At 38.1% G+C, this 12931-nt stretch overlaps 1 protein-coding gene and 1 long non-coding RNA gene across 4 annotated transcripts in view; both read left to right on the forward strand.

The window, feature by feature from the left end:
* The window catches only part of cep192 (centrosomal protein 192), a 47772-nt gene extending 39309 nt beyond the window's left edge, over positions 1–8463 (forward strand). For 2 of the 3 annotated variants that reach the window (XM_014010849.1, XM_014010850.1), the window contains exons 41-52: positions 706–796; positions 884–962; positions 1058–1181; positions 1540–1645; positions 1959–2178; positions 2998–3074; positions 3281–3376; positions 4480–4599; positions 5261–5373; positions 5526–5652; positions 5885–5943; positions 7355–8463. In XM_014010849.1, coding sequence (XP_013866303.1) covers positions 706–796; positions 884–962; positions 1058–1181; positions 1540–1645; positions 1959–2178; positions 2998–3074; positions 3281–3376; positions 4480–4599; positions 5261–5373; positions 5526–5652; positions 5885–5943; positions 7355–7487 — 1345 coding nt within the window. In that variant the 3' untranslated portion in view covers positions 7488–8463. Of the gene's footprint in view, positions 1–705; positions 797–883; positions 963–1057; positions 1182–1539; positions 1646–1958; positions 2179–2997; positions 3075–3280; positions 3377–4479; positions 4600–5260; positions 5374–5525; positions 5653–5884; positions 5944–7354 lie in introns of those variants that run through there. The other variant, XM_014010851.1, reaches the window with a different exon arrangement.
* Positions 8464–10614: 2151 nt separating this feature from the next.
* LOC106519267 (uncharacterized) overlaps positions 10615–12931 on the forward strand; it is a 170728-nt gene continuing 168411 nt past the window's right edge. Inside the window, exon 1 of the long non-coding RNA XR_001310427.1 lies at positions 10615–10704. This is a non-coding gene — a long non-coding RNA (uncharacterized LOC106519267). The remainder of the gene's footprint in view (positions 10705–12931) is intronic.

The raw sequence follows: 12931 nt of genomic DNA on the forward strand, positions 1-12931 counted from the left end.
TATACGTATTTTACAGGGAGCTGTTCCAGCTTAGAACTAGTTTTTTTTAACATAAATTAGTTTAGAAAGGAAAGTGGTRAAAAGTTCTCATTATTGAAATGTCTCTCAAAGCAGTGTCAAGGTTGCTTTCATCATGAGGTCATCTGGTGAAAAAAGCTTTAAACTTGTTTTAAAATCTGAAAAAACTCGTGATAAATCAGAAAGATCTCAGCTGAGTTTGCAGCAAACAATATTTTTTGATCTTATATTATAACTTTTAAGTCTGACCAGTTTCACCAGTGGAGAAAAGCTAAAACTGAAGAAATCTGATCCTCTCCTTCCAACTCTCATTAGAACTAATACGTCTTCAGTTTTTGGATGTCCAGGTAATAAAGAATTACAGTAATCCAGTCTGGACGTGATAAATGCATGGATCAGTTTTGAGCATCATTTCTGGACAAGATGTTTCTAATTTTAGTGATCTTACGCAGGTGGATGAAGGCGGTCCTGGTAACGTTTTTAATGTGGGGGTTAAAAGACGTGTCCTGATCAAAAATAACACCAAGGTTCTTTACATTAGAACTGGAGGCAGATTAGTGCCTTCCAGAGGAGCTGAAAGGCTACAAAGTTTATTCCTAAGATGTTCAGGTTGTTTAGGTTGCATCTTTTGATAAATATTATTGTTCTTTTAGTGTAACTGATCAGGAAATTATGTGTATTTTCCAGTGTTTGGCCAAATAGCAATGTGTCTCTGGATGTTCTGCCTGTGAGGGGTCCACAGGGTCCAGCCCTGAGAGTCGGAGAATCTTCCTCAAAGGTACTCAGAGTGTCTTCAACTAATCATTTCCAGTGTGTGAGAGAAACACCTTGGTTTCACCCTTTAATGGTGGAATTCTCTCCTCAGACCTCAGAGTCACTGCAGTCCCAGTCGGAGTCCTGGACCATCCACCCACAACAACTTGTCCTCGCTGCTCCCACCATCAGTGAGCTGAATCTCTCTTCTTCTTTTTTTAAATCTGCCATGTAGTTTAAGTTAAACCAGATTGTTTGTTTGTTTGTTTGTTTGTTTGTACTTCAGACGGTCCGTCCAGCACCAGCCACGTTCACATTCGAAACAATACTTCCAGAGAGCTGAGCTTTGATTTGTCGTGGCCGGCACACTGCCTCACCATCACACCACAGCACGGACTTATTGAGCCCCAGTAAGAAGCAACGTTTAGTGTTTTTGCTCTGTAAAAATGTTCTAGAAAAAGTTTACATGTAAATGTTCCATGTGGTCTTTCTGTTCATGCTGTTGATATTAAACATACATGAAAAATGCTGGACAGTTTTAAGTTCAATGTGGTCACTCATAGAGTTAAGATGGCAAAGACTGCAAAAATGTTTATTTTTGTGGGAATTTGGGCCAAAAAATGTCAAGTTTTGAATTCACTAAAGTGTAACGATCTTTCAGCTCAGTCATTTATTTTGCCTTCTTTAATTTTTTTTTTTACAAAGAAGTCAAATAAATGTGTAACTGTTTGACATTTTTTCACTTACCTCTTATTTTTATAACTTCAGGTGCCACCTGCAGATTCTAATCAGCCCCAGTCCTTCACTGGCCACCAAACTGGCCCTGCTGCCATGGAGTGGACAGATTTATGTCCAGTGTGACGGTCAACAGAAGGTGAAAGCATTCACAAGCAACAAAACCAATCCTTAATGCTGAAAGTCAGAAACTGAACATGATCACTCTTTTACCAATCAATTTTCTTGAATTAGAATTTACTCAGAAAAGGATTTTCACATTATTTAAAAAAATAAATAATAATATGGACATTTGTTTAGACTCACTCTGACATGTAAAGAAATATAAGAAATAAAGCTTTGAAAAACAGTACAAATCTTTACAGCTTGCAGTAAAGAAACACTGTAGTGAATAAACACTATCTTTTTGTTTGAGAAGATGATGAAATCTTTGCTCTGTGGTTCTGGTTTAGTTCATTAAGGTCCAGATTCGTCAGGATTTGGCTCTGGACGTGTCTGCGTCCCCAACAGATCCATCTCTGTCAGCCCTGTCGGCTCAGGCTGCCACTCCTGTGCTGCCTGTGGCCAGAATCAGCAGCAAGCCCTCACCAGCCCCTCTGACCACTCAGCCCCAGGTGCAAATCAGCAACAAGACCATCACGTTTCCTCCGACTCTTTCAGGGGAAACYTCAGGTAAGGAAGGTCTGATCACTGGAGAGAAGTTATATACCTCAATTTCTAATGACCCAAACAAATGTGTGAGTCTTAAAACAGTTTTAAACATAACATCTTTCTACTCTGGTAAAAATAAGTCGCCAGACTCGCCACCAAAGAAAAAAAAAGGTCTCACACTCTTTGGTTGGACCACCTTTAGCTTTGATTATGGCACACTGTGGCATTGTTTCAATAAGCTTCTGCAATGTCACAAGATTTATTTCCATCCAGTGTTGCAATAATTTTTCACCCAGATCTTTCATTGATGATGGTAGAGTCTGACAGACGGACATATTTTCCACGACCGCCCTGAGGTCAGAGGTGTACATGGCCCTGTAGAGAAAGATGGAGGTGTTGGTCCAGATCCTCACCTCTTCATCAGGACTGATTTTCATATGATCAACTAAATTGGTTCATCTGTAGTTATTCTACAAAATACAGTTTCCTAACTTGTTTTCAGATATTTTTTATTCTGTATCACTGTTTACAGAAAAGTTTGATTAAAAGTCATTTTCTGTTAATTCAGTCTGGTGTTTCCAGATGCTTATAAACTAAAGTAATATGTTGTTGGGACAACTTACAAACAAGTTGTAAACAAAAACAATGAATGGCCTAATTTTCTTTTCAGAAAATTTAAGGTTGTGATCCATAGTGTGTGTGTGTGTGTGTGTGTGTGTGTGTGTGTGTGTGTGTGTGTGTGTGTGTGTGTGTGTGTGTGTGTGTGTGTGTGTGTGTGTGTGTGTGTGTGTGTGTATACGTTCCTGCGGAAGAATAAAACTCACTGTTGCTGTTCTTCAGAGGCCCAGCTGGAGGTTCAGAACGGTGAAGTGGAAGTGAGGTGGTACCTGTCGTCATTTGCTCCTCCGTACGTCAAGGTGATGCTTTTTCCTCTGCTAGCCGTTACCTGTTCAGAGTTTTGTTTTGTTTTTTAAAAACATTAACTCAACTTCATTTATAACACTTTCTAAATGCAGAAGTAACTCAAAGGTCCTTGCAGAGGAAGAACTTTATGAGAACCTGTCTTTTTGCAGTTTGTTTGTGTTTTTGTGTCTGAGGTCAGGCTGTGCTTCCTTCTTCTCAGGGGGTTGATGATACTGAAGATGTTTACAGAGCTACCTACACTGCTTTCAGGTGTTCCAAGGTCTCAGGAACCCTAGGAACCTGTGAGAAGATGCAGGTTAGTCCGCTTTTTCAAATTTAACTTTTTTTTTATGAATTGGTGCTGTACAAAAACTTTGTGGGAAAACAAGGAAAAAAGTATTGTGATGTTTGTATTTTTACTAGGGCTGTAACAACGAATCAATAAAATCCATAAAAATCGATTATTAAAAGCGTTCGCAATGAATTTCATTATCGATTTGTGTCAAGAAGGAAGCAAAAAGTAAAAAAAAATTAGAGAAAAATCATAAATGCTAAATTTAAAGAAATTATAATTATAATAAATTAATAATAGTTTTACATCAAAAAATAATATTTTTTTCTTTTAATCTATTTTACTCATTCAACAACCTATTAAACTTCTGTTACAGTTTATGTATGAGAAATACACATTTTTTCAGTCAGTATTTAATACAGCTGACAAAATGTGCTTCTGTTTTTAATTCAGCAGATTGTAAAACAAATCCTTCATGTCATGAAAAGACCCTCTTGATTCAAGAGAAAACTGGTTTTTAAGAAAATGGCTGCTTATCAGTTGTTAGTCAATATAAAAGATAAATCAACTTCAGATTAATTCATTACTCGATAACTTACATCCGTAATTTATGCAGGAATGAAATTATTTTATATCTACTCATATTTACGTAATGAAGCGTTTTAATGATTTTGGCYGATTAATCGAAAAAATAATCGACAGATTAATCTATTATTAAAATAATCGTTAGTTGCAGCCCTAATTTTTTACAGAATTATGAAGTGAGGACCTGAAAAAATTCTCAGAACATGTAGAGTTCAGTTTTCTTCTTTCAGATGTGAAATATGATTGTTTTTTGAACTTTCGTGTTTCACACAATAAAAATAAAAAAAGTGCAAATTAATTGTGGCCAAAGGTAATCAAACATTTTTTAATGCAAACTAGAGCCGCAACAAATTAAAAGTGCTGGGAGGAAAAATAAATTTGAAATTTTTACATCAAAAATGTAATTTGAGTTGTTTAAATTCCCTCCTAAGATGTTTCCATCGGAGCAACAGAAACACGTCTATAAAACCTGCAGCTGGATATAAAAGTATTATGGCTGGATACAATAATTATTTCTTCTGTTGTTGTTTGGTTTCTCTCAGGTCTTGGTTACCTTCCTTCCCAGAGACAGAGGGACTTATGTTCAGTTCTGGGACTTGGAGTGCCATCCTGTGTCTGATCCTCAGCAGAAAACCAGAATCCGCTTCCAACTTTCTGGCACTGTGAGAACTGAGATTTATATATTTTAAACTGTTTGTTTTATTTGAGCCTAACAATACACCCAGCTTTCTGAATGTGGTTTAAATGATTTACTCGCAGAATGCTTCCAAGCTCATCAATATGAAAGCAACATATCGAATGATTGGTTGAAATTTCCACATTTATGTAGCCTTTAAACGGAGCGTAGTGAGGAACCTGACTGAAGTCTTTTTATTCTTGAAGTCAAAGCCAACCTGACCGTTCAAAACAACTAAATGAACATGAGCTTAGTTAAGTTTGATAGAATCTGACTTAATCCCTTATTTGAATTATGGGTCACACATTTGATAAGTGCATTGTGGTGTTGACACTGAGCTGCACACTAAACTATAGCCTAATATCTGTACAACTGAGTGAGTTGTAGCCGTTTTTGTGTTTCCTAAAGCTATTTGTCTGTGGTGGCCATCTTCAATTGGGTGAAATTCAAAGGTTCACTAGTTCCAATAACTTTTCTGGGATTCTCCAGATATTTTGCTGACAGAACAAATGACACAAGCAAAACGTTTATCCTCTCTTAACAGCTGGAGCTATCTGAGCTAGCGTAGCTCGATGTTAGCGCATCTTTTTTTCTTTGTACACTTTAAAACGTCATAAAACTCACACATCCTGTGTGTGTTGTGAAAGGGAGTCAAACCTGGACCAGTGGAGGAACCACAGGAAGGAAACTGCTCTTTGGTGAAAACAGAAGCCACAGTAAAAAGCAGGAAGAGATCCGATGCTTCAGCCGTCAAAACCAGGTGAGTCATGTGATCCTAACCTGCACCCAGCGGCGGCTCAAACTAGACGCTGCCCAAGGAGTTGAACTGACTCCACATTTTATTATTGCTAACTTGAGGAATAGATGAGTAATGGGTAAGAGAAGAACTAAATGAAGGTTTGTTACCCTCAGCCAGGAGGAGGCTGTGAGGAGGGGGGTCTACTCTCCTCAGGACCTCTACACCTTCCCAGACACTAGAGTGGGAGAGTCCAGCTCTCTGAAGGTCAACATCCGAAATAACTCCTCAGACATGCATGAGGTGAGCCGCTCCTTCATCTGTCAAAAATGAAGGAGTTACTTTTGTTTCTAGTTGTTGCAGCAGAGAAGAGAAAGTGTGTTCAGTCTGTCTGTAGATGAGATCAGTAAACTGTAAACAAACTCTACATCCTGTTTGTGTTCGTGTTGCAAAGAAGATTGCATGACTAACCTGAAATATTGCTGCTTTGCATGGATTTGATCTTTGATGTGTGGCCTCTCTAATTGACTTGCAGCTGAAATTTGTGAAACCTAGGGAGCCCTTCTACATGAAGCATTTGGAGTATTCCCTGAGGTGAGTGCCATGGTTATTATTCCTGACAGATGCTCTCAGATAAACACTTCGTATCGTGGCCTCAACGGGAACAAGGATTTTAATCAACTTTACTTCAGTTTGTGTTTTTATTTCTTATCATTTCCTGTATTTTGTTTCCATTTGGTTTGCTGTCTGTGGAGGTCCTGGAAGGTAATGTTTCTGTGTACAGATGAGGCTGAGAGGATTCTGACACCGGTCCACAGGTAGCAGGGGCTGTGTTCAGACAGGGCAACAGTTTGTGAAGAACTCTGAGTGCCACGTGGCCTTTGTAATGACTTCATGTTGGTGCGATTGTGGTTTGTTTTTATTGTCAGAGGACAATAAAACTGCAGACCCTGTAGTGTGAAGTCTGCATGTGATGCTCCCAGCATGTTGTGGCTTTTATCAGGGCGTCTGTAGAAATGTAAGACTTCAAAGTCTGAATTTATTGAGTTTATTGAGCCTTAGGCCTGTCACAATAACAACTTTTGCCAGATGATTAATTGTCTCAGAAATGATTGTGAAGAATGAGAATATTGTTTGGAGACCATGCTAAACTAATACGTATAGTGATGCACCCCCTCCATTTATGAAGCTCATGGAAGTTTACAAAATTTATGTACGTGAAAAAAGAACAAACTGACCTAATTTTAATTTGTGACAGGCCTACTAGTGATGTTTTATATAAAGAATCGTTTTATCACTGAGAACAGCAGCGTGGTGGAACAGCTGGTTGCCTCACAGGTTACATGCTCTCCCTGTGCACAGGTGGGTTTTCTCCAGGCACTTCAGTTTCCTTCCTCAGACCAAACACACGTTAGCTTAACTGGGTGTTCTAAAGTGTCCTTTAGGTGTGAGTGTGAGCCTGCATGGCTGCTGGTCTGTGTGCTGCTCTGAGGTCCTGTTCACGGTTCTCTGAAAACCCACAAGTGCACGTGGAGCACGAGCGGACTCTGGCCTAGAAAATTATTCATCAAAATATATTTGATGCCTCAAAAGAAGAAAAACTTTGGAGAAAATGGAATCCAATGTTTAGAAATTTTGAAATGGAATTAAATGTTTCTGATAAAATCAGATAATAAAATAAGTTCAAAGCTGCATGTTTAACTTGAACAGTAAAGCTAAATTAAATAAATGTGTGGAACATTTGACAATATTTAGAAAAATAAGGCATGTGTCTGACAGTTTTATCAGTTTATGGTTCAAACTTTTTTCAGTCATAAATAAGAGTTTTATGCAAAACTGAACTCATAAACCTGATCCTGTGCTGCTCTCTGTCCACCACACTGATGTCTGTTCTGTTACATTTAACATGCATTAAAAACAGATCTTTACTTTATTTTTTATTTTTCAGTTACATCAAGTAAAATCTCCTCTTTCCCTCTGCCTCATACCTGCCATGTTTTCTCAGGTCGCAGCATTACGTGAAGCTTCCCGTCCAGTTCAAGCCCACCTCAGCGGGCAGACATACTGGCTTCCTGCTCGTCCAATCAGAAACCAGCGGGAGCCTGGTGGTTCAGCTGAGTGGTGAGGCTTTGCCTTGAACTGCGCCCCCTCCTCCCGTCTGGTTCCACGTCCACTTCCCGCCTGGCTTCAGCTGTTCGTCGTGTGTCAGAGCAGAACAAGGCGAAACCACATGTGGATACAAATCAATTAAAGCGTCTTTAGTTCTCTGTCCCATCATTGCCTCCACCTGTGAGCAGAACAGTGTGTGTGACGAGGAGAAGGCTCGGGTGAAACTGACTTCAGTGTGTTGGAGGAGGGACGACGTCACCTGACTCTTGATCTGGTTTTTATTTTCTTTCTTCAGTCACGTCACGAGGCAGGTTTGTTGTTTCCACAGAACCTGTACAAACTGACATACGGGCCTTTTTTCTGCTAAAAAGCAGATCTGAAAAAGGAAATGGATGAAATGATTTCTTTTTATGAATTTGTAAAAATGATCACCAGAGCTTTAGGATTTTTTTTTTTTTTGACTGCCGCAGTCTGTCTACATTTCATGAGATTCGTAGTGGTGTGGTTTCATCACACAGAGCCTGCCTGCTCTGCTCTTTATCAGCACTGTGTGCTGACATCCAGCGCCCTCTGGGCCTCCACACAAACACTCCAGATGGATCTGATTTAATCACGTTCAGGGCAGCATGATTTATAATTCTGATCCTGTGCTCTGTCCTCGTCTTATTTTAACAGCTTTCCATGTTAGCATAAAATGCTGCTCATCACTGTTCCAGTAAGAACACCTGCTCCACATTTCCTGGTTCGGCTCTACAGGAAGTCGCTCAGTGACTTCAGGGTGTTCATTAGTTTCATGTCTAATATGTTTTGGAACTTGGTGGTTTTGTGGAAATGCAAACTTTGAGGAAGTGTTGGTAACTTATTAGATGTCAGTTTGAAGAACACTATCCAGCGTTATGTTTTTAATATGAAGGTAGCCTACTGTCACAGGGGGGTTTGACTCAGTGCAGTGTGTAATATATTGTATGCTCACTTTTTAAATAAAGTTTTTTTTTTATTAATAAATAGCTTGGCAGTTGTTTTTACCCTCATTGTAGAACAAGTTTGATAACTTGAACACCTTGTATCAAAGTATTTTATTTTATTTTTTGAATGAAGTAATTCAGTCCTGAGTCCACCTGAGAGGCTGAGAAAGTTGGCTTTTTTTTGTTACTTAAGGACCTTTTAGGTTGACTCAAGCAACTTAAATAAGAAAACAACCAACCAGAGACTGAGTCTGAGGTGACTGACCTAATGAGCTGAGTTCCACTCAACAACTCCATGTATTTAGTCTGAAATTAAATGTCTTGTTACATGTTAAGCAAAAAACAGTGCATGAAATATGAGAAAAGAATAATATATTTATCTTCAAACTACGAACAGCAGCAAAGGAACCACATTTAAAACTTGAATTATAATGTTGAGGCTCTAGTTAAAAAAAAAATTGTAAACAGTTTGGATGCAGGTAGGCCTACCATGTTTTTTTTAATTTRTTTTTCCCCATCAGAAACAACCTAAATGACTGAAAAATGGTCAACAATGGTGAGGTCTGTAGAACAGCCTTGAGGTACTGAGAAGTGTAAACAACAAAACTGAGTGGAAATGTGCATTAATTACTCATAGTGATCGAAGTATAACAATAGTTTTCTAAATCATAAATTAAAATGGATGTAAGCATATCAGACTAAAAAAACTGACTCACCGAATAAACAGAGAATTATAAAAGAAAAAAACAACTCAAATTTCTGGGTCTATTGTCCTGTTTTGATATTTATTCTTGACAGTTTTAATCATTCTTTGTCTTTTCCTTCAGGGTTCGCAGCAAATCCACTTTTATTTCCACATGAAGACCTCAGATTGAACACTAGTCTGATTCCTGCAGGTTTGTTGATGAATAAAGCAGGAAAGTCCCTGCAGGAACCTCCTCATCCTGAGACCTCTGACAGTTCAGGAAACATTTCTGTCCGAACACAGATTCAACAGTCACACTTTATCATGTTTTATAGCTTTATTTTTCTGTCTGTATACTTTGTGGGGATTTAGTCATTTAAATATTAAAACTCAGTTCATTCAGGAGATGGCTGCTCTGACTTTGAATTTTGTAGCTTTTGCACTATACAATATTTTTAAAATAATTTTACAAATGTTTTGCCCACTGAATTACAAGGTCATTTTTTTCAATTTATTATAAACAATTTTTTTTTTGTTTTAACAGAAGAGTTTGTTACTTATTACTTGATACTTGTAGTGTTTAGCCGGCCTTTTGCTTTAGATAACATTTGCTGCATTTAGATATTGTTTTGCTACTTCTATTTACCCTTTTACTATATTAGTTTTTATCTGCTGTTTTGTTCTAGTGTTTTTTAGCGTTTTATCACCTTTAACTTTTTCTACTTTCAGCTCATCTTTGTCTGTTTATGGTTTTACTTTTATTTATCAGTTTATTCACTCTTTTACTAATGTAACTTTAACAACATTTTACTTTGTTTTAACTAGTTTTTTAATCACATTTAGCATTTTCTACTTTTGGAAGTTTTTTTCTACATTTGGCCATTGTTTTGTTAGTTTTAGCTGGTGTTTTGATTCTTTTATTTACCTTTCATTACTTTTAGATTTGAGCTATTTTGCTATTTCATTTTTAATTAACTTTATCATCTTTAACCAACACTTGCTTTCAGCCATTGTTTTACCACTTTTTAAAATCCTTGTAATGATTTTAGTTTTCACTACTTTTTTTTGCTTTTATATTTTTGTCTAGCTTTTTATCTTCTGCTCCTTTTTTTTTTTTTTAGCTCTAACAACCCAATTTCAGATTCTTCACTGAACTTCAGCAGGTTCAGTATTCACTGAATTTCTTCTGTTTTGTTTGATTTCACACTTTATTAAAAGTATTCATTATAAATATACATTTTAAACATTTGTATTATTAATCATCCCTTAAATGTTTACAAAAATATTTACAATGAATACTTTTAATAAAGTGTTAAAACAGAGGAAAATCAGTAACACTGGTGAATCAGTCCTGCTTGAGGTCATGTTTTGGCAGTCAGGCTGCAGTACCGGCGGCGGCCTGCAGGTGTCGCCAAAGTGTCGCTGCACAGCGGCTGACAGCAGCGTGTTCTGTACAGTAACACAGCTGAGCTTTATTTTGCTTCAGACCTGACACCACTGTAGTGCAGTTGGACTTCACGTCTATCAACACAGCATCACTTTGAACAGCCAGCCACGGCGAGTCTGCACGTGAGCAACACCTGCATGTGTGCACAGGTAAGAAACCGTTGACTTGATGTAAAAGTGTAAGAGCAGATTTACTGTCAGCGGATGGAGGAATGTTCTGGTCATGCTAGCTGGTGCGGCTAAAACGCTTTTGCGGGTCTGTCCGGTGTTGGGTCTGACTTTGGCCCAGACGCTGGAAGTTGCGGTTCAAGCTGCAGAGCTAAGCTAACCGAGCTAAAGGCGCAGCAGGCGGCTAATCCATCAGCCGGACCAGACATCCCGCTGCGTCTCCTCCTCTTCCTCAGTGACCTCAGCTGTTCTGTTTAACTCCGTGATGAAGACACGGGATGGAGCTATAACCCTCCTCTGTGTTTTCATCAAACCAGCAGGTTGAAGGTTAGATGTAGATGTTTTAAACTGAGAAGTCTGGACTCAAACTTTTTCCACTCAGATGAGACCTGATGTATACTTGCTTTTAAAATACTTAAAGTATTAAAAGTAAAAGTACTTGCTTAATGTATTCCATAATGGTCTACAACAGTGGTTCCCAAACTTTTTATCTTCTGACCCACAAAATATCAGTGGTAAAAACTTGTGACCCCAAATATTACTGGTCTGAGTAAACAAACTTTGTTAATAACCCTAAAAACACAGGCTTTTTGACAATCTAAACAGCTTATACACAAATATAAATACGTATTTATAATTATTTTGCATTTTTGCAATAATTATAGGGAAAATATTACATCAGCAATTATTTTATTACCCTTTAAATTGATTTCTGGAGATTATCCAAGGTGCTTCATGACCCATAATTGGGTCCCAAGCACAACTTTGGGAACCAAAGTGCACTGGTTCCCAAACTTTTCAGCTTTTGACCCACAAAATAACAGTAGCAGAGACCTGTGCCCCCAACTATTTTTGTATGTTATCAGGTCAACTAAACATGGACATAGAAACAATATTTTTATTCTACATTTATCCATTTTAAATACACTAACCTCACTCCTTTGTAACAACTAAGGCAAAAATGTAATTAATTCAGAAAATCTTTTCAGGACCCCACCTTGATGTTTCGGGACCCCACTTTGGGTCCCGACCCCAACTTTGGGAAACACTGCTCTACAATATCATGAAGTGTGCCTACTGTGTGTGTATTTTTAATACATCAATTGTGCCATTTTAATGAACAGTGCTGCAGATAATGCATGTTTTTGTGTTTAACCTCTGACACTGTTGGACTTGTGATTCTGTGCATCATCACAGATCGTGACAACAGAAACTGTAAGTTTGCCACCAACCTCCTCTATCAAATCCCAACAAGTCATTTTTTGAACCAGTTAACTTGAATAAGTCTTTTAAAAAAGGCCATGAGTGTCACATTTCCTCCGTGGTGGAAACCATTGTGGGCATGCTGATGCTCTGCTTTTTTAATGGAGGAGGGTCTAATGGTACTTTACTGCTTTGCAGTGGTTCAGTGGACCAATTACAGCAATTCCCCCTCTCGCCACTGATTACTTAAAAAAACAAACAAACAAATAAACCACAAAAAAATGTGACGTGACATGAATGTGATCTGTATTCCTACGCATTACAGAAATGTAGTGGAGTAGAAAGTACATATACTTAATGTCAAATGTAGTGGAGTAAAAGTCAAAAGTACCCATGATGAAATCTACTTAATTAAAGTACAGATACATGAAAAACGTACTTAAGTACAGCAGGAAAGTACTTGTACTTCGTTACATCCCACCCCTGTGTTTAACCCTGAGCAGGATGAGCTACACACTGCAGGAGAGAACTCACCATCCACAAAACCACGTGACTTTACTTTGTGTGACCCAGAGACTTTGTGACCCAGGATTATTGGAGTCAGCTGATAAATTTAGTTCCCCCCACCTTTTATTGAATAAAAATAAAGTTTACTAGAGTTTGCAAAGATATTAACAACAGTTTGCCCCTGCATCATTGAAGAATCGTTTGGTGTGATTGCTTCCACCTTCTTTTGATTGATAAACTCTTTTTTTTACACGAAGGGCATAAATTTGTCTCTGTGAATAACAGACATRCTTTATGTGCATTTATTTCCTTGTCCAGCTAACCCAGGGGTCTGCAACCTTTACGATCAAAAGAGCCATTTCTGCTCCTTGTCTCACTAATAAAATGTGTTCGGAGCCACAAAACAAGCTACAACTGTGATTATCAAATGCTGGTCCGAGGGCCTTTTCAAGGCCTTTTCAGGAACCTTTTATGGCCATTGGAGGTGACATTATAAAAT

This window comes from Austrofundulus limnaeus, unplaced genomic scaffold (assembly GCF_001266775.1).
Source record: "Austrofundulus limnaeus strain Quisiro unplaced genomic scaffold, Austrofundulus_limnaeus-1.0 Scaffold74, whole genome shotgun sequence".
NCBI classification, from domain to species: domain Eukaryota; kingdom Metazoa; phylum Chordata; class Actinopteri; order Cyprinodontiformes; family Rivulidae; genus Austrofundulus; species Austrofundulus limnaeus.